Source organism: Felis catus, chromosome B4, assembly GCF_018350175.1.
Source record: "Felis catus isolate Fca126 chromosome B4, F.catus_Fca126_mat1.0, whole genome shotgun sequence".
NCBI lineage: Eukaryota > Metazoa > Chordata > Mammalia > Carnivora > Felidae > Felis > Felis catus.
In genome coordinates this window covers 137,323,469-137,350,791 of record NC_058374.1, presented here as the reverse complement: position 1 = coordinate 137,350,791, position 27,323 = coordinate 137,323,469, and the positions used below count along the sequence as shown (strand labels likewise).

Here is a 27,323-nt window from a genome sequence, read left to right as displayed (position 1 = left end):
AGCAGGGGAGGGGGCGAACCTGCCTTACAGCACTTACAACCCCATGAAGTTAGGATGCATCACCCATTTTACAGATGAAGAAACTGGAGGCCCAGAAGGTGCAGGGGACTTTCCCGAAGTCACGTGGCCAGTCGGGGGCAGGGGGGCCACTTGGGCCCATCTGAAGGCCTGATCTCCCCCTCGCCTCCAGGGTCCTGGGGACCTCCGACAATCAGAAGCAGAGACAATGGCAGAACCTCGGGGGTCATGGGAGAGCAGAGAACGGGGGGTGGGGCGTGACCCGGTGAACCCCCCCCCCACTTGGATCTGGTGAGGACAGCGGCCCCCAAGCCCCTGCAGGACCCCACCGGGGCCAATGCTACACAGCACCCAGCCCCATGGGAAGTTTCAACGTCAGTGCCGTGGAGGACGGGGAAATCAATCCACCTCCAGCAGATGAAAAACAAGTAGAAAGAAAATTAGGGCAATAACTTAGTTTTTGGCCTCTGACAAATAGTTTATTATTTTTTAAAAGCAATCCTGGGCGCCTGGGTGGCTCAGTCGGTTGAGCGTCTGACTTCGGCTCAGGTCGTGATCTCACGGCTCGTGGGTTCGAGCCCCGCGTCGGGCTCTGTGCTGACAGCTCGGAGCCTGGAGCCTGCTTCGGATTCTGTGTCTCCCTCTCTCTCTGCCCCTCCCCTGCTGATGTTCTGCTCTCAAAAATATATAAACATTAAAAAAAATTTTTTTAAAGCAATCTCTACACCCAACGTGGGGCGCCCGGGTGGCTCAGTCGGTTGAGCCTCTGACTCTTGATTGCGGCTGCCCCGCGTCGGGACGGCGTGGAGTCTGCTTGGGATTCTCTCTCCTTCTCTCTGCCCCTCCCCGCCTATGCTGTCTCTCAAAATAAGCAGACGTTAAAAAACAGAAATAAAAAGAAGGTCCCATCTGTAACCGAGGGCGGCCAGGCATGTGACCGGTCAGCAGGGCCAGGCGCAGAAATGGAGCTGCTCCCCGGTCAGGCCTTGAAGTCTTCTGGGCCAGGGAGCGGCGTTCCAAGGCTGGGGGAGACCCCGGACCCCGGGCTGTGTGGGCACCAGGTGCGGGAAGGGCCGCCTGGGCCAGGCACGGAATTGGGGCCTCCCCGCCCCGGGCCCTGCTTAGCCCCCTCACCTCATGCAGGAAGCCCATGAGGTAGCGGAGGACGGCGTAGTTGTGTTCTGGAAGGCTCTGCAGGATCTGGTGGCAGCGGGTCACCCGCAGGCTGCTCTCCACACCTGCAGGGGCACAGGGGTCCCACCTGAGTCCTGCCCGAGGGGCCGGCATGGGCCTAGGGAGGAGGTCAGCTCCGAGGTCGGGCCCGGAGCCCTCACTTACTCCCAGGCCGGGTGGCCGTTCGCAGCAAAGCCCTCCCTTCCATGAGCTCTGTTCCCGTCTTTACAGCCGTACTGCAACGCTTGCCTCCCAGAAAGTCCGTAAAGCCAAATCACTCACTTTGTGAGTGAGAATGGCCTAGACCAGCGGTCAGCAAACTACAGCCTTCGGACAGAAAGGCCCATTTTTGTCAGTAACACTATTGGTACAGGGGTGCCTGGGGGGCTCAGTCGGTTGAGCGTCCCGACTTTGGCTCAGGTCACGATCTCGCGGTTCGTGGGTTCGAGCCCCGCGTCGCGCTCTGTGCTGACGGCCCGGAGCCTGGAACCTGCTGTGGATTCTGTGCCTCCCTCTCTCTCTGCCCCTCCCCTGCTCACACTCTCTGTCTCTCAAAAATAAAGACGAAAAAAATAAATAAACCATTGGTACAGAGCCACGCCCACCCACTCACACGTCACGTGTGGCTACTTTTGCACAACAGCAGAGCCCAGTAGGGGCAACACAGACGGACCCACAAAGCCTCAAATACCTACTACCTGGCCCTTTACGGGCAAGGTTGGTCAGCCCTTCTCCAGACCAACTTAGCCTGTTTGTGATGCCCTGCAGCTCAGGTCCCCACACCCACCAAGAGCCTGGGGAGGCTGTCCCAGACTCAGACCCCCGTTTCCTCATAACCATGTCCTCCGCTGAACTCCAGACCTCAAGCCAGGGCGCACCCACAACTATTCACCGTGCTCCCCACGTCCCGATCCCCCGACGCTAACCTCTTCTGGCTAAGCCTTGGGCGGGGCTACCGTGAACGCCTGTGTGCTTTCCAAACACAGCCCCTGCTCAAAAGACACAAACGTCCCCACCGTCAACGTTCTCGTTGGCCTCTTAAGAAAAGCCTCTCTTTCGTGAACTCAAGCTGTCGTGGGTAACGAGAATGGACAGGGAGTTCCCGCGAAATGATCTTCGAGAAACCAACGAGCTTGGGGGCCACCACCTTGTTGCCTGGGTCTCAGCTTCCCGGCCCCAACCTCCTCTTTGTAAGATTTATGGTCCCAGAGCACATCCTTGCACAAGGTCCGCCACCCGCTCTCTCTACGGTCTCTCAGGGAAAGAGCACTCACCGGCGAGCAAGGGGGAGCAGGCTGCCACAAAGCACTTCCTCCGTGCCACGAACCGTCACGCCCGGCATTTTACGCACCTTTAATCCTCACAACAGCCCCCACTTTTATGCACCTAAGGGAAGTGAGCTCGGAGAGGTTAAGTGACCTGTCCCCAGTCACACAGCTACCGCATGGCGAAGCCCAGACTTGGATCCAGACCCGCGCGGCTCTCAGCCAGTGCTCTTAACCTCCTGGCTGCACACCGGGAGGTGGTCGTGGCTGCAATTCCCTTGTGGGCTGGACACTTCCCGAGTGTCCCTGCGTTTCCCGAGTACACGCAGAAGCCCCTGCTTTTGCCCGACTTCACGGAGAAACCCACCCCACCTGAGAATGGGCTGCCGAAAAAAAAGAGAGGACACTCAGTTAAACTTGCATTTCAGCTGAAGAGCAAATATGACTTACGCTAAAAAAAAAAAACAACAGACATTCACCCTTTATCGGAAATTCAAATTGAGGTGGGTGGGCATCCTCTGTTTTCTGTTGCCAGGTCTGGTGACCCTCCACCTGTCACCGTGCGGCCAGGCCGAGTGAGACCGCGGTCCAGAAAGCAGGGTCTCGGTTCTCAACGACCGGAATGTTGGGACTTCCTGAGTCTTCAAATTGGCGGAGGGCCAACCAAAAATGGAAACAGCTCCAAACGTTCACCCGTGAAATTATAAAGCTGGTGCAACACGACCATTGAAAGAACGAGTGACTGCACACGAGGAGGGAGAGAGGAGACGTGATGCTAACACACGAAAGCCAGGCTCCAGGACCAGGCATAGGAGCGGCGCTCCTGGCGTGAGGGGCAGGTGCCCACGGAGCCCCCGCCGGGGTACGTGCCCGCGTGGGAGCGCGGGGGTGGGCAGGGACTCCCGTGTCACTGCTGTGGACTTTGGGGCTTTTGTCTGTTTCCTACGCTATGTGCTGGTGTTATTTCCATCAAGATAGAATTTATTATTTTTTTTTTAAGTTTTTATGTTTTAAAGTTTATTTATTTTTTATTTAACAAATTTTTTTTCTAACATTTATTTATTTTTGAGACAGAGAAGAGACAGTGTGTGAGCAGGGGAGGGGCAGAGAGAGAGGGGGAGACACGGAATCCAAAGCAGGCTCCAGGCTCTGAGCTGTCAGCACAAGGGGCTCGAACTCACGAACTGCGAGATCATGACCTGAGCCGAAGTCGGACGCTCAACCGACTGAGCCCCCCAGGCACCCCTAAAGTTTATTTATTTATTTTGAGGGGGCTGGGGAGAGAATTCCAAGCATCTCTGTGCTGGCAGCACAGAGCCCGATGCAGGGCTTGAACTCACGAACCGTGAGATCATGACCTGAGCCAAAATCAAGAGTTAAGACGCTTAACTGAGCCACCCAGGAGCCCTCTCATAATATAATTTTTTAAAAATTCTCAGCAGCTGCCCAGCCCAGCCCCACTCCCTGGTGCACAGGATGAGCTTTGCCCCTAAGACATTTGTGCTTTCCATGGCCACATCTCTACCCATGGGTCGTGCCTCAACCCCACTGAGCTAGGCATTCCATGGCACAAAACCCAGACCATCAGCATCTCCCAGGAACCAGTTAGAAATGCGGATTCTTGGGCCGCTGCCCACACCTATGGAGTCCGAAACTCCAGGGTGGGGCCCAGTGACCCATGTTTTAATGCACCCTCCGGGGGTTCTGATGCCTGGGGACGTCTGGGAACCTCAGACACCCTGACAAGCCTTCACCTCCTGCCCAGCAGGCCTTTCCCCTGCTTTCCTTCCAGTAAGTGCCAGACGCACTGCAGCCACATCACCCTGCCACACCCGGTTCAATGACACGCCTGTCCCTGCGGCCAGCCTGAGCGCTCCTGGCGAGCAGGGCCTACGTGCTCACTCCCCTCCCGTCCGCAACTACCCCGCACGGGCCGTGGCAAGCAGGTGCCAAAGAGGAACGTGCGTGTTCAGTAATAACCACTGCACGAGGGACAGCCCGACACGGCCGAATGGCTGAGGTGACTGGTGTTTTAGAGGGAGAATGAGGGCACAGGGAGGGGTGCAGGGGGTGGGGGGTGGGGGGCCCTGAGCAGAGTCAGGGAGGGGGTAGTTATCCGGGTGTGTTCATGGGAGAAACACGCTGCTCGTGTCCTGGGACGGGCTCAGCGGTGCAGGCTGGGTCAGGCCCCCACCGTCACGGGACACTGGGGTCTCCTTGAAAGTCTACATCTCAGAGCCGGCTCTGGGGTCCCTGACGCAGTTCTGGGTGTAGAAGATTCACATCCCAAAGGGCAGAGGAGGGATTTCTAACTGCAAGCTTTCTACGGTAACCGCTCGAAGAGGGGGTTTGGGGCCTCTGCCCCCCACCAGCCTCCACCCCCCTTCTAGACACAGAAGTTGGGGTGCTGGAGGTGGGGGGCTCCCCCAGAGCAGGGCAGGGAGGGCCTGGAGGCGGCCCTTGGACCGGGCTGTGCACCCCGAACCCAGAGACGCCCTCTGCCACGCTGCCTGTCGCCCCAGCTGCACCCGACAACCCCTGCCCCCACCCACGGACGGTGGTGGCCCGGCCCGGCCACTGACACTTGTCCACGGGGCCGGACGGCAACAAGAAGAGGCCGGCAGCCCCTCCCCCCACCCCCCAGACTGGCCCTCGGCAGGCCCCCCCGGGGCAGGTACCCACTGGTGATCCCGAGAATCTGCTCATAGGCCGTGAAGGTCAGCAGCGGCTGGGGAAGCTCTCGCAGGAAGGTCTTCAGGATCACGGCAGGGATGTGGACGTCCCCATAGTCGTCAAAGTTCACGGGCTTCCCTGGACACAGAATGTCGCAAGTCTGAGTCCTGACGGGGCCGCGGAGTCCCGCTTCATGATGGGCCCCGACGCAAACGGCTTTAGAACTCCCGAGGGGGAGACCTCTCGCCAGGCATGACCCTGTCGCCTGCTGGACCCGGGGGGTGCTGCTACCGTGCCCCCCTCGGCCCTCTGGGGCACCTGGCCGAGTCTGGGCGTGCCCCCAGTCCCCCCGCCGTGTGGGTCGGCCCCGCCTCGGATGCAGGTGCTCGGCGCGCGGGCCTGAGGACGGCCAGTCCACACGCGCCCCGCGCCGGCCCTGTCACCGGACGGGCGAACCGTACGAGGGAGAGGAATGAGGAGGGTGGGCGGGGGCGTGAGCGGAGCTAGCCGCCTCAGCAGTGTCGCTGTAGGGTGCTCAGCTCCGACGCGGCCTCCCGACCTGCGGGTGTCGCCACAGGCAGCCGAGAAAGCGGTGCCGGGCCGCTGGAGGGGCTGCCGAATGGCGACTCCGTGGAACATTTCAGACCACCGGTCGCCTGCAATGACGGGCCCTGGGCTATGCTGGGGTTGGGTGCGGCCGGGAGCCACGCTACCTTGGGCCTGGGGGCCCTGCGGCCGTGGAGGGCTGTGCGGGCCGGGCAGGCGGGAGGCCCAGGGTCAGGGGTCTCTGCGGGGACAGGCTCACCTTGATCGTACAACCGCTGAATCTCGCGGATGGTGTGGACACTGGCCGATCTCCGGAACAGGCCCTCGGTGCGGAGTCCTAAGGAGAGAGAGCCTCCGGGCACCTCGCAGGTCCTAGCACGCTGGGTTTCTGGAACATTCCACGCCTCCTCCTGCCCACGCGTCACCCTCCCGTGGCTGGCAGGGAACGCTCTCCAGCTTGGTTCATCACCCCCACCCCCCCGACGCCCACCACCCGCGATCCCCACCTTTATTTATTCCTCAAACTTCCAAACTCCCAACCCCACCTGACTGCCTACTTCTGTGGCCCCCGGGAAGAGAGAACCAAGTCAGACAGACCTGGAGTCCAGCCCAAGTCTGTCTCATCCCGCTGTGTGACCGCAGCGAAAGCACGTAGCCTCTCTGAGCTCAGCCACGCCGTCTACAGAGTAAGGCCCTGAGCCCCTGCCTGAGGGCTGCAGAAAGAATCGACGAGGCTGGATATGGCACATGTTCAAGCACCCGGGGGGCCTCCATACACACTGCTTCCGCTTAGTCCCGCAGCTGCATCGACAAGGTGACCCGTCCAGTATGGCAGCCACTGGCCATACGTCATGGTTTAAATTTACATTTAATTAGCAAAAATTAAGTAAAATTAAAAATGCGGTCACCCGACGTAGGAGACACCTAGAAAGTGCTCTACTGGGCTACTGCCGCGAGCAGCTAGAAGCTACCTTTCCGGACGCGGCAAATACAGGGAGCACTGGGCTCCCTCCCCAGCCTCTTCTCCCTTCTGAAGCCGCGTCTATTCAACGAATATATCCAGGTCTGAGCAGCCTGTGCACGGACCTTGCTGGTCTTCACCGGGCAGCTTCCCACGGGGACTTCCCACGGGCCTGCACAGTCCGGCCTCTCCTGCCCCACTGCCCCTCGGCCCCCTCCTCCGGCCTCCAGTCTGCCCCATGCTCCTTGCTCCTCCCGGCCTTTGCACGCGCTGTCCCCTCTGCGTGGGTGGCTGGTCCCTCCCTTTTTTTTCCTGACAGATTGTAGTAGAAAATTTCTGAGATGGCTCCCAAAGTCCCGGACCCCGTGGGGCACACTCATTCTGCCCGGTATCCAAACACTAATCTAGGCGCCACAGGGAAGGGACTCTGCAGACAGGATTCAGGCCCAAGGAGCTGACCTTAAGATACGGAGATCATCTTCGGTGGGCCTGACCTAATCAGGCAAGACTTTTAAAAGGGACCGGGTTCTTCCTGGCTACAGAGATTTGAAGCATGGAGGCCGGACTCGACAGGTGGGAAGGTCTCTGTTGGTGGAGGGGGCCGCACGGAAAGGAAAGCGTGCAGCCTCTAGGAAGAGAAAGAGGCCTCTGGCCGACAGCCACCAGGGACACACAGGCATCTCTGCAAAGAACTGAATTTGGCCAACAAACTGAATGAAGGTGGAAGCGGATTCTTCCCCAGAGCCTCCAGAAAGGAGCGCAGCCTGGCGGGATACCTTGAGTTTCGCTTTGCGAGACCCTGAGCAGCCCGGCCCCCGTGTGCCTGGACTTCTGACCCGTGGGAACAGCTTTACAGAGGAAATCGCAATGGAGTCCTCTCGGCTGTGACCGTGAGCCCCCAGAACGGCGGCTGGTGGGGGGAGGGGGGGGGGGGAGTGCCGTTACCATGGCAACCCCAGCACCTCAATCAGGGCTGGATGCGGGGAGGTGCCCAAAGGGTACATGTTTGATCGTGCATTCATTCAACAAATACAATACTGAGTTCCCACTTGGAGCTGGGTTTTTTATTTTTTCAAAAATAAAGGACCTGATACGTTAAAAAGGGAGACACTCCCTCTCCCGGTTTCTGACACCTGGTCTTACGCACTATCTTCTGTCTGCTCCCGAAATACAGAACAGAACGGGAGGTGCCGCGAAGGACTTCTCGCCAAAGTAGAGACCATTCTAAGCGACAATCAGATCCTCCGGCTAGAGAGGCGCCAGCTCATAGAACTTTCTAGCATTAGGACATGCAGTTCCGAGGGCGCACCAGGTAAAAGGCCCCCAGGGCCCCCAGCAATGACGGCTCCCACTGCTCTTTGGACGCGCCCCCCCCGCACCCTGCGGCACCTGCCTGCGGGGGGCCACCCCCCCCCCCCCCAGCAGCCTGTTTGCCCAGAGAACTACGCTCCTGTCAGGGTCCACACTTTCCCCGTGGATCTGGGAACTCTGGCCTCAGGCAGGAGTCCTGGAGGAGCCACAAGGCGTACCCCCTCTGATCACCAAGTGCGCCCACCCCACTGGCGACAGCACCTGCAGACCAAGCTATCTATCATATCAAAGGGGTCTCTTCACGGAGAGCTTTACACGTATCATCTCATTTAGGCCCCAGAGCAACCCCGTGAATCAGGCACTGTCATGAACCCCATGGGGCAGATGAGGAATCAGAGGCCCAGAGAAGGTAAGTAACTGCCCAAGGTCACACAGCAAGTACACAGTAGAGCCGGGATGCAAACCCAGACATTCTGTGTGCCTGAGTCCATCCCGTGCTGGTCACCCTTCCCGCACAAGGCCCAGCCCCTCCAAGTCCCCGGTCTGCACGGTGCCCGGGACACGAGATGGGCCTCCCAGAGGCCCTCACACCCCTGGCTGAAGCCAGCTCTCACTTACCTTTCTCTCTTAGGTACGTCACTGTGAATCTCAGCACAGGAGGGATGAGTTCACCTTGATTTTTGTCCTTGAGGCTGAGGGAAAAGAAAAGCAAGCAGTTTTTACCTGGAGGTGACAGGTCCTCTCCACATCTCTGTGTGAACACAGGGCCGAGGAGCCACACAGGGACAGACGCAAGCTCGGTGCTCAGAGAGTAGGTGTTCTGGTGGCCAAAAGAGAGGCAGAAATAATACGCTAGGGCAGCAGCTGAGGGCTCCACCACGATACAGGGGAGACCTGGGGAACGGGGATGGCTTCACGTGGGGCCACTTCTGAGCTAGGTTTTGAGGTATGAGTAGGCGCTTGTGGAGGACCAAAGCCGGGGGGCGGGGAGCATTCCAGACGGGGGGGAAACGCACAGAGGAGGACCAGAGGCACGAGCGGATTTGGCCGTGAGGGCAGATCCGGGAAACCTGGACCGTATGCTGACCAATCAAACAACATGCCTGATGGACACCTAACGTGCTGCCTCAGGCTGTTAAGACCCAGCCTCTTACCGTGTTCGTCTGGTAGAGAATTGATACACAAGGCAACTTTAAAACACAGCCACAAATACCCCACCCCGGCCGGCAGAGAGGATGTGGAGTCACAGCCGCCCACCGTGCGCATTCTACGGCCCCGCTGGGCTCCCGCGTGAAACGTTTTGTTTTTCTCTTTCTCACGTGCTGACCGCTCTTGCCCGGAAGGCAGCGTATTTGGGAGACGGTTGGATGGAGGGGAAAACGCTCTGTAGTCAGACGTAAGAAGAGGAAAACACAAGGATGGGTGCTCACCCCACTCCTTCCCAGCACTGGAGGTCCGGCCAGTGCAATCAGGCAGGAAAAGGAAGTGGAAGGCACCCCGGATGAACAGGGAGAAATAAAAGTATCTCTATTTACAGACGACAGGGTCTTGGATGTGGAAAATACTAAACAAAAAATCACAAAACATCCATAAGAACTAATAGATGATTTTACTTAGGCAGTAGGATATAAGATCAGCTCACAAAAATCAATTGCGTTTCTTTTTAAAAACACATTTTCTTTAATGTTTTATTTATTTTTCAGACAGAGAGAGAGACAGAGCATGAGCAGGGGAGGGGCAGAGAGAGGGGGAGACACAGAATCCGGAGCAGGCTCCAGGTTCCGAGCGGTCAGCACGGAGCCCGACGCGGGGCTCGAACTCACGGACCGTGAGATCATGCCCTGAGCCGAAGTCGGACGCTCAACCAACTGAGCCACCCAGGCGATGGGCCACTGATTTTTGACAAGGATGCCAAGGCAATTCAGTGGCGAAAAGAATGGTGTCTTTAACAAACGGTCCTTGTGTGCGTGGAGTCATCCAGGAAGGCTTCCTGGAGGAGGAGACTATGAAGCAGGACAAACGGCAGGCAAGCCTGGCAGCAGGAACGGGTTCACGTGGTCCGCACACCCTGTTGTTATGCTCCCCCCACCCCGGGCCCTGGAGGTGGGGAGGGCATGGTTTCACCTCCAGTCACAGGGAGAGAAACTGGGGTTGCTTAAGTTAACCAGCCTGACTTCCCAAAGCTGGGACCTGCATCCCCCCTCTGCCCCGAGGAGGCCCTCCCTCTTTCCACTACCCCGTACCTGCCCAGATAGAGCCATACTAAGTGCCCACGTGCCTTTTCTCTCTTCAGCGATGGCAAGAGCCAAAGATCCCTCGAGTCTCTGACGTCCCCCTTGACACGTTAACTTAATTAGCTTGTTCTAAGGTGACAGCTTTCTGTTGTGTGCTTCTGAACTTAACTCAGCAAATTAACATTTGTGAACAGGATTTGGTGATGAATTTTAATGACTTTCATTCATTCACAGTCCAAACAAATTACATATTTGGTACTCTATTTAATATGTTTATTGCCGTTTTATTGTAGTCGTTTGCAACGAAACGGCATAAAATATTAATTTAAAGAGGCAATCGCATGGATTATCTCTCAAAGTGGCACACACGACGTTTTCCAAAGGTTGTCCAGTGAGACTCAGCACTCCCTAAAGATACAAGGAACCGGGGTGCCTGGCGGGCTCAGTCGGCAGAGCATATGACTCTTGATCTTGGGGTTGTGAGTTCGAAACCCACGTTGGACGTTAAAAAAAAGACAAGGGACTGATTTTTACAGTTAAAACTGGCCCCAGAACAGGAATGAACCGAGACCTTTATAAAGGCATTTCTAATACCTGTCTTCGATCTGGTAACGGACATCTCTGGAGTTCATACTCTGTCAACGCACCCTGAAAGACACCTGCTCAAGACAGGGGTCCCAGGGTGACTCCCCCATACTGTGCTCCGAGAGATGGTTGTAGAAATCCATGAGTTAGAGGTGTTTCGTCTTTCATTTTTAAAGCTTTATTACACAGGGGCGCCTGGGGCGCTCAGTCGGTTAAGGTCCGACTCTTGGTTTCCCCTCTGATCATGATCTCGAGGTTTTTGAGTTTGAGCCCCACATCGGGCCCTGCCAGCACAGAGCCAGCTTGGGATTCTCTCTCTCCCTCTCTCTCTCTGCCCCTACCCCGCTCACATGCTCTTTCTCCCTCTCTCAGAATAAATAAATAAACTTGAAATAAATAAAGTTTTATTATTAGACAATAGGAGACAGAAGTGGTTTGGAACAATGAAATCGGCGATCTGAAAGGCATCACTAGAGTCGTCAGACGAAGGGACTGATGATGGAAGCAGCACGGATACACAGGCCAGGCCAAAGGCAGAGACACAAGACAGCAGAGGCCTCAGGCCTGAAAATCCTGGAGCCTGGGCCCGCCCAGGGGCCCCTTCTCACCAGCGCCCCCAGAGGGGCCCGCCGTCACTGCATCGGCCAGTGCCGCCTTCCCAGGCGGGCCGCAGGGGTGCCGGGGCCACACCCACGGGCGGGAACAGGTCACTCCAGTACATATTGACAGCGGGTAAAGAAGGAAACTTTGGTAAATTTTTGTTCCGGATACATTCGGGAACACTGTAGGTCAACATATGCTGCGTTTGCTAAGTGCTTACAATATGGCTCTCCAGGGAGACCCCACCTGTGTGCGTGTCTGGGGAGGGGAGGCAGCGGTGAGACCCCAAAGGTCTAGAGCTGAGCTGTCCAGTGGGGCAGCAGGAGGGGGGCACATCAGTTGGGGCCGCCTGGGTGACACGGTCGGTTGAGCGTCTGACTCTTGGTTTCGGCTCAGGTCATGATCTCAGGACTTGTGGGTTTGAGCCCTTCATCTGGCTCTGCACGGACAGTGTGGAGCCTGCTTGGGATTCCCTCTCTCTCTCTCTCTCTCTCTCTCTCTCTCTCTCTCTGCCCCTCCCCTGCTCATGCCCACACATGCACACACTCTCTCAAAATAGGCAAACGTTAAAAAAACTTTTACATCAGTTAAAATTAAATAAAGTTAGAAATTCAGTGCCTCAACTGCACTAGCCACATTTTGAGTGCTCCACAGCCACAACCTGGCAGTGAGGACCATGTCTATCATCGCGGAAAGTTCTGGAAGGCAGGGCCTTCCTTTAGCTGTGGTGACACACCCGAGGTGCCGACTCCCACCCCCTTATCAGCCCCGCCCTCAGCTCCTTCTCCCAGGCACCCCCCCCCCAGGTACCTCCTTCCCCCACACACCTCTCCCTGCCCCACAGTCATTTCCTATACCTCCTATAAACTAATCGCTACAAACTCCGTGGTTCAAAACCACAGAAGCTTCCTATCCTGCACTTATGGGGGTGTCAGAAGGCAAAACAGGGCAACACGGCTGCAGTTTTACAGAAGCTCTAAGGGACGATCTGTTCCTTGTCTTTCCCAGCTCCAAAGGGCGGCCTGCATCCCCTGGCTCGAGGTCCCATGTCACTCCAACCTCCGCTTCTGTCCTCAGGCCTCTTCTCTGACTCAGACAGACCCTTGTGATGACACCGGGGCTGCCTGGACGATCCGGGATCACTCCCTCCCCGTCCCACGATCCGTCCCCGACTCACATCTGCAGTTTCTTTCACCATGTAAGGTGATACCGCCATGGGCTCAGGATCAGGACACTGACATCCTCGGACGCCATCATTCTTCCCACCACATCCTACCCCCTTCACTCTAGGCCAAGAAGAAAGAGGGGGTCCCCAGCGTCTGTCTCCCCTGTGGCTCCGGAGCCCGTAAGAGGGAACAATGAAGGGTCCTTGTGCCCAGATGCCTCGGGAGAGACAAGTGACAGGTACGAGGCAGCACGCAGGCACCCCCCAGTGCCCCAGCCAGGACACCACCCCGAGAGTCTCCGTTCTCATCCCTCCAAACCTCATCGAGCCCCACTGTGGATCGTAAAGGTCATCAGCTTTTTACGTGGGAAGCACACTACATGCCACCTTCCGACGCGAAACGACCGCCTAGTGGGACCCAGCACACTGCTCCCCGGGCCCCACCCCCACCCTGCAGACCCTGGTCTTCCTACACGTGGTGTAGACCAGACCCGACCGCCCGGCGGGGCCGCGGGATAAAACATCTCCTTTGTCCTCCGTCATCCCAGGTACCCGAGTGCCCGGCCAACCGCCCGAAGCAGAGCACACGAGCACGGCCAAGGCACTTGTTGCCAAGCAGGGGAAATATCCGGAGAGGCTCCCGGGGCAGCCTGCTCGGGTGGGGTGGTGATGCAGGAGGGCCCTGGATACAGCCCAGAGCATCAAGGAAGGCTTCCCGGAGAAGGTGCCTCCGAAGGAGCCTCCGAAGAGAGGAAGCTGGCCCGGAACCCTTTTGGGAGGGGGCGTCAAAGGCCTAAGCTCACGTCATCCACCTCGCTCACTCCAGAAATAAGCAAACAAGCTGAGGTGGGGAGTGAGTTCAGGGCCGCGTGGCTAAGAAGGGGTGAGATCAGCCAGGAAGGGCAGGACACGCTGTGACACGAACACGCCCTGCTCGGCGGCTTAGACCCGACAGGAGCGCGTTGCTCCCTCGTGCTCCGCGTGGGCGTCAGCGGGAGGCACACAGCGGTCACTCGGGCCACGACACCAACTCGCTTAGTGGCTCCCAAACTCCCCTCCCGACGTGGCCTGCCCCACCGTGGCGCCGGCTCGCTGGCCAAAGCAAAGAACAGGACCACGCTGCACTCCGGGGAGGTGGCACGTGTCCGGCCGTGGCCTGGCAGCCGGGAGCCACCGCAGCCTGCGAGCAGCACCCAGCAGCGAGAGCTCTGCTCGCCGCCGCCAGATCTTGGCGCGGCACGGCGGGGGGGGGGGGGGGGCACGTGCCGCGCACTCCCCGCTGCAGGGAAAGGGCGCCTTTCGCATTCTCCGCAGGGTAAGCTGGGCTGCGGAAGGCACGGGTCTGGGGACGACCTCTCTGGGGCGTGGGAGTGTCCCACGGTCCCACCGAGGAAACGAACAGGCCGCGGACCGGCTCACTTACTATTGCAGACTGACGCCAAACTGCTGGGTGGGCAGAGGGGGCCGCGGCGGCGGCGTCTTGGCGGGAGCGGGGACCTGGCCCCCGTGCAGGTTCCGGAGCTTCTCGTCGTATCTGCGGACACAGCAGAGGCGCGGCGCTCAGCTCGCGGGGGAGGAGCCTCGGGCCACGGGCCGGGTGCCCCGAGCCTCACGCTTCTGGGCCCACGTGCCGCACCGCCACCTCACACGTGTGCAGCTGTGTGCGCGTGTGCATGCGCCCCCACCCCACCCCACCCCGCCCCCACAATCCCCCGCCGTCCTGGGCCTTCGTCCCACCCCGGCACACGTCCAACCTCGCCTGCCAACCCCTGGCCAACATTTCACCCACGTCTCTGCTGGACACACCCTTTCCCGGCCTTTCCTGTCCCCTGGAAACTCACTTCAGCAGTCACCTCCTCCTGGAAGCTCTCCCTGATAGTCCCCTCCCTAGTTGTTCTCACGGACTTGTGGTCCCCACCGCGTGGGAGCATTCCAAGGGCAGGGTCACTCCCTACACCGCTCTGTGTGCCCGACTTCCGGCACGTGACCTGGCGCCCAGAAGAGCTAACATCTCCCCTGCCCCTGCAAGGCTGCCCAGCTCGATGTGGCTTGGCGAGGACCCTGCTCCCTCAGCGAGCCCCGGAGTGGGGACTGCAAAGGGCAGAGGGTGCCTGGCAGGGACTTCGAGACCAGCCCCTGTGTTGGCTGTGGGGCCAACCGGCCACATGCCTTCCTCTGCTCCCCTGACCCCACGGGAGAGACCACAGAGCCACATAAAATGAAGTGACAGACGCACTAATAGGGTTTCAGCAGAAGCCACGGCGGGGGGGGGGGGGGGGGGGGGAAGGGGGGGCGGGCTGGTTTCCAGAGCACCTGCCACTGCTTCGGGTCGCTTCATTCCACACACCCGAGAAATTCCCCTAATTCTCTGCTCAAAAGCAAAAATGGCAAATACCAAGGCAGCAAACTGCAGCTACGATCACGGCTTATTTTTTAAAATCAGTTTGCGACGCGGGGAGAGAATAACCTCCCGTCCCGCCAACGGCCTCCCGCAGCCTCGTTTCTCTGCGTCAGCAGCCGGCATCTTTGTTGACGCCGCAGATTTCTGGGCCGGATCCGCTGGGCGCACGTTTGGAAATTACGCCTTCCACGCTGGCGGGACTGGACGGAGGCCCGTGGAACCACGGAGGTGTTCTCCCCGGCTGTCGGAAGAGGGTCTGACTCACCGCAGGACCTCGGGGGGGACGATCAGCTGGCCGTATTTGAGGTGTTCGCGCAGCTCACTCAAATAGTTGAAATAGATGACTTTTCTCCCAAACTTGTGACTGGAAGGGCAGAAGCGAGAGAATAAAAACCGATTAGGTGGCACCAGAGAGGCCAGGGGCCCGGGGGGAGGGGCGGTGGCGGCAGCCGAGGAAGAACAATGCGGGCGTTTTCCGTATTAAGTGAACGTTAAGTGCTGACGCCAGAGAAAACCGGGTCATAACGGAAGCAGCGCACGTCTGCAGAGGTTTCGCTTTCATAAGATCTCGGATGCGCCAAACACTCTTGAGAGTCTCATCTGCATGAAAATAAATAGTTGCCTCCGATGTGAAGCTGCCGTGAGTGAATCTGCACAGATCCGGGAGATGCAGGGAAGGGCCCAGAAGGCCTGCGGTTCCCGCTTGGCGGTGGCTTCCCTTTTGGGCACCCCTCCCTCTTCCAGGCTCCCGTCGGGGGCAGGGACCAAGAGAGACACTGGTTTCTCTCCAGGACGGTGGCCCCCAAGAGGCCACACCGGAGCGAGCGTCACGGAGACAACCCCCCCCCAAATCTACCCACCCACCGCCCAGCGCCTCAGTCCTCCCTCGGAAACGGGTCCTCCCCCAGAGTGAGACCAGCCAGGCGAACGCCCACTGGCCGACACCTGGTGGGCACCGGCACCCGGCTGCCGTCAGTAACGCGCCCGTTTCCTGAGCTGCACGGCGGGCGCAGAACAGGATCCGGCGGGTGAGAAGCCACATGCCCGGCCCGGCCCTGCTCCTGACAGGCCGCCACCACCTGTCCCCTGCCACAGCTCTACTTAAGTGCAGCCGGCTTCCACAAAAGCGCACGGATCTCACGTGCACAACGCGGGGAACGTGGACGCAGGCACACACCGCGATGCCATCACCACGATCGAGGGACCAAGCATATCCGTTGTCTACCAAGCCCTCCTGGGCATCCCTTTGCTCTGTGTGTGTGGTCAGAACACTCAGCAGATGTGCCCTCTTGACAAATCTTCAAGCGCGGGACACCGTGTTGGCCGCCGCAGGCTCCATGCTGGCCATCCAGAGCCCAGCAAACTTCTAGAACCTTTCCCTTCTCTAACTGAAGCTGAGCTGTTCTACCGGAAGGCAGGCTGGAGCCCAGAGCCCGCGGGAGGCCGAGCCGAGTGCGCTGGCTCTCCCTAGTGGATGAGTGGGAATCACACCAAGTGCCCGGACCCCCAGCCACCTGCCCCTAAGGGCCGAGGGGGCCTGACCATTTCCCGTGAACCGCCTGTGGGTGGGGGGACAGAGAGCTTCCAAGCTGCAGGGAGGCCTCTGGTGCCAACCCACACTGCCCGTGCAGGAGCACCCCCCACTTTCGTTCTGTTTCTGCCTGACCCCCTCTAGCATTTGCTGGTCCCCAGGCTCTGGAGGGCAGATGCTTCCTGCCTCTCATACCCGGAAAGACCCCGGGGCAGTCCAGGCAAGGGAATTCAATCACCAGGCCCCACCTCCAGAGGTCTGAGTCAGGAGGTAGGGGCTGGACCCGGGGAAACTCCTGTTCATGGGCTCTGGAGAGCCTCTGGACTTGTCCTCCTCATTTTCAAATGAGGACTTCGAGGCTCAGAGAGGTCCAGCAGCTGCCCAAGGCCACACAGCCAGAGCCCAGTCCCGGCTCCAGGGTCTCCAACCCTCAGTCCTGAGGTTCTCTCCTGGCACCTGCTTATGTCCATGCCTGAGGCAGGATAAGGGGCAGAGCCACACAGGGAATCCCAGCTGAGCCATTACTCACGGTGTGACCTCAGGCAAGCTGCTTAATCTCTCTGAGCACTAACCTCCTCTCCTTTGGAAGAGGGAAAATACAGCTGATGTCATAGGATTGTTTTGGGGTGCTATGCACGTACGGTGCGTAAGAAATTGTAATTAAAGTAATCACAAAAGGATAATAAAAAGGTTTTTTTAAAAAAATGAGTCAGGGGGCGCCTGGGTGGCTCAGTCGGTTAGGCGACCGGCTTCGGCTCAGGCCATGATCTAATGGTTCGTGGGTTCGAGCCCCGCGTCGGGGTCTGTGCTAATGGCTCAGAGCCTGGAGCCTGCTTCGGATTCTGTGCCTCCCCCCGTCTCTGCCCCTCCCCTGCTCACGCTCTGTGTCTCTCTGTCTCTCAACACATAAACGTTAAAAAAATTTTTTAAAAAAATGAGTCAGGAGGTAGGGGCTGGGCAAATGCTAGCAGCAAACATGGAGCACTGGCTATTGCCAGGCAGGCCCTGTTCTAAACACTCCGTCAATACATTGTTGCGACAGGATCAGTACAGCCGCACAGTCTGTCTCCCGGGGAAATTAAGGCAGAGGGAGGCTGCATGTCTTGCGCAGAGGAACAGGTGATCAGAGGCCGGGCAAGCCACTGCAGCCTCTGGGCTGCCGCACTACAGAGTGGGAGAGGGGTTTTCCCCCAAGAACTGGAGAGGTTTCTAGAACTCTCAGAGCTTTTCTAAGGTGCGTGCCAGCACCCAGGAGCAGGAGAACATCTGAGCGGTCTTCTCGGGCACTAGGGTAACGGGCACTGGCTTTCTCACCACGTCAGCTAGGGACGGGCATGCTGGTCCTGGCTAAACAACGGAACAGACGAACGAAATCCCACCGTCCCAACAGGTGCGTGTGTGGCTGCGGCACAGGCAGCCAGGTGGGAACGCTGACTGCGTGGGAATCCTCCTGAAACGAAGGAACTCTGGCCTCAGAAATCTCTCCCCCCCTTAAACGGGAACGGACTCAAGGCTGCCCTTCCAGGCATGCTCCAAGTGGCACCTGCAGATCTGGGAACCGCAGCCGGCCCCAATGACAGGGCCACACGGGCCACGCTCTCTGGAACAAGCACTGGTCTGAGTTTTGGGAGTCCTTGTAGTGAATCATGAAACCCGAGGTGGTATTGGGGACCCCCAACGCAGGTGCATGAAGTCGGTGCTCAGGCCAGGGCGGGATTTAAAATACCAGGTACAGGGTCACCTGGGTGGCTCAGTTGATTAAGCGTCTGACTTCAGCTCAGGTCATGATCTCGCGGTCCGTGGGTTCGAGCCCCGCGTCGGGCTCTGTGCTGACAGCTTGGAGCCTGGAGAGTCTGCTTTGGATTCTGTGTCTCCCTCTCTCTCTGCCCCTCCCCTGATCCTGTTCTGTTTCTCTCTCTCTTTCTCAAAAAATAAATACACATTAAAAAAAGAAAAAATAATAATAAAACGCCAGGTGCAAAGCTCGCAGCTGTCGTAAACTGGCGTCCTATTCGTGACCGTCAGCCGTTGTGACCCGCCACAGCCGTGGGGCGGGCAGAGTGCCCCAGACACGGGTGCCCCAGGGACGAGACCGCCACGGTGCCACAGAGGGAGGGCCGTCCCCCCGCCCCACGGGATGCAGCCTCCTGCCGCGGTGAGGTCCTCGCCTAGAGCACCACGTACCTGATGAGGGGTTTGAAGATGGTCCACAGGACTTTGATGAAGTTGGTGGGGTGCACAACATAGAGCGCCTTCAAGTTCTTTTTGTACCTGAGGAGGGAAGCGTGGGAGGACTTCAGAGCGCTACACCCCGCGCCCGAAGCTGAGCCCTGACCGTGAGCCTCAGAACCTCCGCTCTCTGAACAGAGCCACTTTAAGGACGTCGGCCCAAAAGCAGGAAGGGGAATCAGGACCTCCCGTCCATTGGCACAACCTGGCACGCACACGGCACTTCACCGTTTGCGGGAGCAGAGCCCCCTTGCGGGCGCTCACCCAGGGGCAGGGGAGGGGCGGGGCGCACCGAGCAGTTCGCAAGGGCAGGCCGCTGCGAGAGCCCCGGTGCGCCCACCGACGGGGTCCCGGGCACCCACTTAAAGAGCCTGCGTGCTCCCCTCATTCCAGAATAAGTCAGCGCAGAGCCACGAGGCTGAGGCAAGGAGGCCGGCACCGTGCGGGGTGGCCTGGCGTCCACGTGCAGCCAGCGCGGTCCCCCTCTCGCCCGCTGTCCGAATTTCAGGAATTTGGGGGGCTGGTTGTAAAAAGCAGCCATGATTAAATAATACGAACACGTAATTAAGTAAATCACGTTAAACGCCAAGGTAGTAAATACTCGAAACTCCTCACTTCCGGCTTATTTTACTCCCTTTACTCTTTCCTGCGCCCCCGAGGCTATTCTGTCCGTGTATCTGAATAACAGAAGTCCATACCCAGTGTCCCCCTCCGACTCCGCGTCCAGGGGCGGCACGCTGGTGCCCCGAGGCTGGCCACGGTGGCAGGAGATCGCACGGGTCACAAACCAGTCACCCCAAGCCCCCGAGGGCTGGTTAGCACGCGCGGAGCAGGGGGCTGCCGGGTCAGACCCCGGGGGGCAGGGGTGAGGACAGGGGAGTGACAGGCCGGGAGGGGGGTGCTGGAGCCGGCAGGTGTGCGTGAGCAGGGCTCCCTCACGGGGAGGCGGCGGGACGGGAAGGCGGAAGGCGGTGCGTGCAGGGGCGGGGTGGCCCGATCGGTAACCGGACCCGTGAGCGGGGCTGGTCAGATGCTGGGTGACAGACGGGCAGGCGCGTCAGTGAGGGAAGCGCGAGCAGCGCCTCCCCACCAGGGACGAGGGCTGCAGACCCACAGAGGCCCCGGGCTGCAGGACAGGAACAGCGGGCGTCGGGGCGAACACGCGGGGCCCGGCAGGGACGGACCGGTGTGAGCAACACCCCAAGGGTCCACGGGTAGTGCCTGGGAGCCAGTCACCCCAAAAGCAACAAGCACACTACTCTGACACCCCGGCTCCTAGAGAAATGGCGGAACGCCCCGTGCGGGGTGAGGACAACGTAAGGGGCGCCTGGGGCATCTTCTTGTGCTAGAAAATGGGGAGGCGGGCACTCAGCGTAAGGGGACACGTCTGAGGGCCCCAGGAGCCAGGCTGGAAGGGGGCCCACTTGGCCGAATTTGAATTTGAATGCTGAATATGGTCATGGATTATAACCCATTGAAAGAAACAGGAAATCACAAGTCCCCATTGATACGAATGAGCCAGGACGGCTAAGCTCTTCCTTATGGTAAATTGCCGGTGGCTTCAATCACCGCTCGGCCACCGTCCCAGCAACCACTGGGCCAAGAAACAGCAGTGGAGACGAAGGCCCATCACAAGACACTTCGATGGGGACCAAGACACCCACAGTCTCAAAGTATCTCCCAAGGAGATACTAACTAAGGACAAAAAGAACGGCTCTTCACGCAGAGAGGGGGGAGGTGTAGCGACTTGTGGATGGTCCAGGGTCCCAGAGGGCAGGGGCCACCGAGTGCATCCTTCCGTGGAGGTGGCTTCCCGGAAGGGGGTCGCAACACCTGTGGGGGGACCGGTTCTCCCTTGAAAGGAGTGGCCTGGAGGCACAGTCTGGAGAATAAGGAGCCAACAGCCAAGAGAAAAAATTCAGGAAAACCCGCTGGGGTGCGGTCACGGCAGACGGAAAACCCTTGCGGTATAAACCCCACCAAATTGGATTTGGAGCTCCACTTGCACACCTCTGGTGACGGGGAACTCACTATCCCAGCAGACCCTCCCCTGCCGGTTCCGATGTCTGGAAGGTCCATCTTTCTGGATTCTATCGAGCCAAGATCTGTGATCCTACCCCCACCCCCTGGTCCACCTTCGTGGCAAGTAGGGAGTCCCACAGAATAAGTCGGCCTCCTTCCATCTGACAACTTATCTGTATCAGCTCACCACAGGCCTACACAGGCGTCTCACTTCTCCTCAAGCACCTTCCGTGGCTCTCTGTCGCCTCCTCCGCCACCTCCCTCTGCGATTCCCCAGGGGAACCCATCCCCGCCCTCGTCCAGCCCTCCCACCACGGAGCCTCAGCTCACCTGACTCTTTCTTCGGTCTGCCACTTGGCAGTGCCCTGCCCACCCCTCCAGGGGCTGCTCAAAGGCCGCCTCCCCCACCCGGCCTCTGGCCCCACCTGGCTCCCACCTTCCCGCCCAACACGGAGAGCCCGCCACCTGCAGACCCCTTCCCACGCGCAGGGGAGGGGACACGGACACGGGTCGGAGGGCGGCAGCCGGGCACGGTGCGTGGGCACAAACACCGCTCTGCGCATGCGCTGTCTGCTCAGGGACCTTGAGGCTGCAGGGGAGGGGCCGGCGAAGCTTCGGGGACAACCCAGGAAAGCTTCCTGGGGGAGGGGCCAGAGCTGGGGCCTGGTTGCCTCTGGCTCCGCTCAGGGCCGGGCACCCAGTGTCAGGCAAACGGCGGTGCAGCTCAGCGACAATCCTTTCCCCGAGACACAGGCCAGAAAGCCAAGAAATTCCTCCGAAGGTTCGAGGCCCAGCGACAGCAGGACCCAAAAGACGCGAGGGCGGGCTTTGGGAGATCAGGCTCCGCCTCCTCCACCCCGCCCATCAGAGCTCTGAGGGGAAGACTTCCAGCACGGGTTAGAAAGGCCTTCGAGAAGGAAAAGCCAGAGGAACACAGGACACCTGCGCGCAGGCCCGACGGTGCAGTCTATTAGCAGCCCCGAAGAGCTGACTGTGACACAAGACGTCGCTCAGGAAAAAAATCCGCCAGCCCCAAGCCGTTGCCAAGGGGTGCGCGGGGCCCGGGGCGGGACAGGGAGAGGGGGTCTCGGCGGGGGTCCCGGCACGGCCACACACCAGGTGCGGGATGGGGGTGGGGGAGAGACACCCGCTCTCTGGGGCCTGTGCGTCCGCACCTGCAAAACGTGCTGCCCGCCTGCCCACCTCCCCGACACGAGGCACCAGAAAGCCCCTTGCAGGTGGGCCTGCACAAGCACGAAGTCTTGGGGGCCAGTAATCTGGGGGACGCGGGCCAGACCCGGCCACCTAGTACTGCGCAGCCCTGCAAGCTGCAAAGGGTTTCACGTTGTCAATGGCTGGAAAAGGAATTAAACAGACGAGAGTTCAGGATATGTGGGAATGACACTTGGGCGCCCGGGTGGCTCGGTCGGTTGGGCGTCCGACTTCAGCTCAGGTCACGGTCCCGCGGTCCGTGAGTTCGAGTCCCACGTCGGGCTCTGTGCCGACCGCTCGGAGCCCGGAGCCTGCTTCGGATTCTGCGTCTCCCTCGCTCTCTGCCCCTCCCCTGCTTGCACTCTGTCTCTCTCAAAAATAAACATTAACAAAATTAAAAGAAAATGACACGAAAGTCACATGCCAGGTCCACAAAGTTTCACTAGAGCAGGGTTCCAGCCCCCGGTTTCCGTATTATCTGTGGCTGCTCTTGTGGCCCGTGGCAGAACCCGGTAGTTGCCACAGGAGCCTGGTGGCCCACAGACATGGGCCGTCTGGCCGCCTCTGCCCCAAACGACAGCTCTGGACAGAGCCCCGGCCCCGAAGGGAGGGGACCCCGAGCTCCTACGGCCTAGCTCTCGGCCCCCGGCCACACAGCTGAGACCCCTCCTGCCCCCCGGGGCCTCCCCGTCACTCAGCGCAGCCCCGAGGCCCACCCCCGAGGGCTGGAGGGCACACACCTCCTGTCGAACTCCTTGTAGGTGCTCTGGAGCCAGCCCAGGGACGGCTTGTTCCGGCTGTTCAGCCCATAGTGGAAGTAGACGATGGTGTAATCACTCTCCACGTACTGGTCCAGCGTGTGCTTCAAATACCTGGGCACAAAGCACAGACGCGGTTTCGAAAATCACGCTCCTGCCGTCGCTGAAACCAAATACGCGTTCGCCACAACAGAAGCTGTGGGCACCGGGGACGGGCCGGCACCGGGCCACATGGGGACACGTCCAGGGCACCGGGGAATCCACCTGCTGGGGCCCTGTCCTCGTTTGCTACATGAGGCTCAGTGAGGTTAGTACTGAAGGCCACGGTCACACAGCACGTGGCAGGCCAAAAAAGGGCCCTGAAAACACATCCGTGTCCAGTCTCCGGAACCTGTGAACGTGACCTGATGTGAAACGGGTCTCGGCAGGTGTGTGATCGAGGGAAGGCTCCTGAACAGGAGCTTATCCAGGATCATCCCGGTGGGCGTGTGTGCTGATGGGGCAGACAGAAACACGGAAGGGGGTGTGTCTGAGAAGACACAGGGGAGGGTGACGCCCCCCGACCCCGGGCCAGGACCACGGGCCGCCATCAGAAAACAGAAGCAAGGAGCCTCCTCTCCTGGACGGGGAGCTCCCTCTGGAGGAGCAGGGCCCAGTCAACACCCTGGTTTGGGACTCCTGGCTCTGCCAGAATAAACGTGTTGCTTTGTCCCACAAACGAGCAGTAATGAGCTGCAGCAGCCACAGGGGACTCTCGGAGGACGCACCGGGACTCAGACCCAGGACGGACCGCTCAGCCCCCCCACCTCAGACTCCGTGCCCTTCTGCCGCACCTCTAGAAGCAGCCACTTCCTTCCAGATCAGCTCCGAACGTTCTTCTGGTTCCCGTAAAGCAGGATCCTGACTCTGCTCTGCGGTCACCTGACCGCACGCCACAGTACAAGTTCTAGAAAGCTCCGTGGTCACTTCCCAGCCCTTGGTCCCTCCCTGCCTGGCTGCGGGACCCGCTTGAAAAGGCCGCATCCAGCCACCCGCAGGAGGCGAGCTGCTCCGTCGGCGATTTGGCCAGGGCCCCTGACGTCGAGCGGGCCGGAACGGGCTGCCCAAGTCACCACCCAGAAGCGCATCCTGGAATTCAGCCCGGATTCCGTGCCACCGTGGCAGGGATCACACCTGCTTCGGCTGTGAGCCGTGCGAAGGCGGCCTGCCCGGAGCCCTGGGTCCAGCGGGTTGTGGGCCGGGTGCTCACGGGGACGGAGTCCACAGATCTGCTCCAGCAGAAAACCCCAGCAGCCTCTGCCGGTCTGCAAGGGCTCAGCTGCCAGCCTTTCACTGCAGGGACACTGAGGTGGGCCCTTTACCTCACCCAAAAGGGCGCCAGCTTCTGCTCTGCTCATCTGACTTCAAAGCATCATTAGAGTGCCCTCTGCCCAAAACACTGACTCTCTGAACAGCAGGCCTTTGCACGTATTTACTCACTTAACCCTGTGAGGCAGGCACCATAGACCCATTTGACAGAGGAGTCAACTGAGGCCCGAAGAGGCGAACCAGGAAGGGCAGAGCCAGGATGTGAAGGCTGGCTCCAGAGTCCGCTCTCTTGCCCACACTGTCCCACCCCCAGAGAGCCACATGCTCCCGCCCATCGTCTCTGAGGTATAAACGTGACGCAAAGCCATCCTGTCGTGACCCTGGTTTCGGCTTCCCTGTTGCGGGAGGAGTTCCAGGTCCCGGATGCTCTCCGGTGCGCCGGTTCACACACCCTCTGGACTAAGCCGTGGGAGCACCATTCACTAAGGCCGTCCCTTCTGTCACCCTCGCAGACAGAAGCCAGACTGAGATCTCCAGTTCCAGAGTCCCGCACCTCCGGGGACCCCCGCTTCTGTAAGGACAGTCACCGTCGCAGCCCCCAACCCCCTTGCCAGGGGAGAGCAGGGGAACGTCTGGCCAGCTCACTTATCCACGCTGGACGCATCAGTAAAAGCAGGCACCCGTGGCCCAACGCGCTCCCCAGTTCCTTCCACAAACACGCTGAGCCCTCCTGCTGTCAGAACACATCTGCCAGGCGTGCTCAGCACAGGAAGCCATTAACTAAATTACGGGTTGAGCTGCAGAGACACGACTTATTTCTTCACCCATTTCAAAAATAGGAGCGCGCATCTGGCCACAAGAAAGCCGCCGCGTGGACAGGGAGAGGGAGGATGGCGTATGCGGCGACAAGGTTTTCTGTGGAAACGTGGAGAAGGCTCAGCCTTAGGGCTCTTCCTAGCAAGGCCAAGAAGCCCACAGGCACCTCTGAGTAGATTAGAAAAGATGCTCCTTCTTCTAGCTAGACACTCTCCAGCACTGGGTGAGAAGAGCACCAGCTGGATGGCAGCCCCTCACGGTGATGCCCTTGTGCAGTGAACAACCTACACAACTGTTCACAGAGACCATGCTGACCACTTCCTTCCGGGAGTGAAGGTTTCTGAGGCAGGCGGGCACACGAGAAAACACAACGCACCAGCTGTCGTCAGAGGCTGGTTGTTTTTGGACCGAGGTGAAATTCCTAACAGTACCATTTTAAAGCAGACGCTTTGTGGCATTAAGTACATTCCCCATGTGTGCAACCGCCACATCCATCCCGTTCCAAAATAATCTCACGGCCCGAAAGAGAGCCCCCACCCATTAAGTCAATTACCCCGCCTCCTGCAACCGCCAACCTGCTTTCTGTCAAGGTTACTTCCCTCTTTGCAAGGAAAGGAATTCCGAACACATCCGGCCCAGCGGTGTGACTTCAGCGAGAGCCGAGCCGCCGGTCGTGGGTCATGGGATGCCACAAAAGGAAACAATCCGGCAAGGGAACGTGTCAGCCTTGGAGGACCCCAGACGAGAGCTCTCTCCTCATCCGGCTTCCCTCCCCTCCCCGTGTGCCCCGTACACACTGCGGGCGCGCGGGAGGGAGGCCAGCACCTCGCGGGAGGGCCGGCCCGCTGTCCGGGGTCACCGGCCGCCCGGGATGCGGGCGCCCCTCGGGAATCCCGCGGCGGGTCTCGCCGCGCAGCGGCAACAGCGGCACCGGCTGGAGACCCCTGAACACCTGCTGCCAGGCTCTTGCCGTTACCGGCGCGCCTCCCGCTGCCGTGGGAAGAGGCTTTGATGGACCAGGTCGGATGCTCGGGTCAAGGGGATTCTCACAAAGCCACCCGCCCAGAGGCTCCCGAGTGCTTCCGGGGCCCGCTCACGCCTTCACTCGAGCTGGGGGCTCTGCGCTACGTCGCGGGGGGAGGAGCAGGTCAGCCAGAACGGTCATGACCCGGAGTGGAAGCCGTACCCAGACGTGAGCCAGGGTCTGGCCGTGCGAGTGAGTCGCAACCGGCACGCCGCCAGAGGGCAGATTCGAAGGCAAGGTGCAGCCGCGTGCGCCCACAGGCGCGAGACCACCACCACCAAATGTGGTGACCAAGGCGAGTCCCGCCGGCCCCCAGCCTGGGCAGGTACCCCGGCAGGGCCTCGCTCGCAGCGAGATCCTGTGCGAGAGGACACTGCGCCTGGAAACGCAGCCACGGCGGGCACTCGAGCGGTGCTGCCCTCAGAGAACGTCCTCCGCTCCAGGCCCCGGGGGTCCCGCTCACCCACAGAGGGGTTCCGTGCAGCGGCTGCGGTCAGTACACGCGGGCTCTCACGAAGCTCATGGGGTCGATCGAGAAAGGAGGCACCAGAAGCACCCTGGCCATCACACGGAGCGTGCAGACGTCACAGGGACAAGACGGGGGGTGATGGCGGCCGAGGCCGCAAGCAGGTAAGCGGAAGGCCTTCCTTCCGAGCAGAGAACACTAAGCAGATGCAGGAGACGGGGCTCCCTGTGGCTCTGAGAGGGAAGGAGGCTTGAAAGGGCCCCGAGATCTAGGCCCAGCGCTTCGGACGGTGGACCCAAAGCCACGCAAGGCTGGGGAGGCCATCAGTCCCACAGGTGGCTTTGCTGACCTGGCAACAGATGTGACATCCATCCGGGGACCCGCTAGTCAATGTTCATACATGAGCCTTTAGCCCTAAACGTCGACCCTGTGCTGATGGTGAGGGAGAGGCCTGCGCACAGGGAGGCGGATACACACGTGTTGAGGGGCAGGCAGCCTATAGGGTGTGCGTGCACACAGAGGGAGTGCCCATGGCAGGTGTGTGCACAGTGGGCGTGTGTGTGCATGGAAAGGGAGATACGCACACGGTCGTGGGGAAGGCAGACCACAGGCTGTGCGTGTGGATGGGGTGTGTGTGTGCACAGGGATGTGTGTGCACGGGTGTGTGCACGCACACCGGGAGGGCACACGCACACAGGGGGGCGTGTGTGGAGGGACACAGGCAGGACTTACTCCAGCAGACGCCTGTGGTTGAGCTCGTGGGAGGGGGGCATCCGGCAGCAGCTGAACGTGATGACCCGTCTTCCAAAGCGATCCTCCCCTGTAGGAGCAGACACAGGGGTGAGCCACACCCGCACCCGAGGCCTCCCTCCTCCCCTGCAGGAGCAGACACAGGGGTGAGGCCACCCCAACCGAGGCCTCCCTCCTCCCCTGTGGGAGCAGACACAGGGGTGAGTCCCGCCCGCACCCGAGGCCTCCCTCCTCCCCTGCGGGAGCAGACACGGGGGTGAGTCCCGCCCGCACTG

The 27,323-nt window shown here is 59.8% G+C and overlaps 1 protein-coding gene and 1 non-coding gene across 7 annotated transcripts in view; one reads left to right on the top strand and one right to left on the bottom strand.

Moving 5' to 3' along the window:
• The window catches only part of ARHGAP8 (Rho GTPase activating protein 8), a 55,929-nt gene that overhangs the window by 1,003 nt on the left and 27,603 nt on the right, over nucleotides 1–27,323 (bottom strand). For 4 of the 6 annotated variants that reach the window (XM_023257588.2, XM_045062501.1, XM_045062498.1 and 1 more), the window contains 9 exons: nucleotides 27,031–27,118; nucleotides 22,667–22,798; nucleotides 18,648–18,734; nucleotides 15,198–15,296; nucleotides 13,955–14,065; nucleotides 8,566–8,639; nucleotides 5,935–6,012; nucleotides 5,139–5,267; nucleotides 1,153–1,256 (listed from right to left, as the gene is read on the bottom strand). In XM_023257588.2, the coding sequence (XP_023113356.2) occupies nucleotides 1,153–1,256; nucleotides 5,139–5,267; nucleotides 5,935–6,012; nucleotides 8,566–8,639; nucleotides 13,955–14,065; nucleotides 15,198–15,296; nucleotides 18,648–18,734; nucleotides 22,667–22,798; nucleotides 27,031–27,118 (902 nt within the window). The remainder of the gene's footprint in view (nucleotides 1–1,152; nucleotides 1,257–5,138; nucleotides 5,268–5,934; nucleotides 6,013–8,565; nucleotides 8,640–13,954; nucleotides 14,066–15,197; nucleotides 15,297–18,647; nucleotides 18,735–22,666; nucleotides 22,799–27,030; nucleotides 27,119–27,323) is intronic. The other 2 variants (XM_045062499.1, XM_045062502.1) reach the window with 1 other exon arrangement.
• On the top strand, nucleotides 526–610 carry TRNAR-UCG. Its single transcript has one exon. It is a non-coding gene; the product is annotated as a tRNA-Arg (tRNA).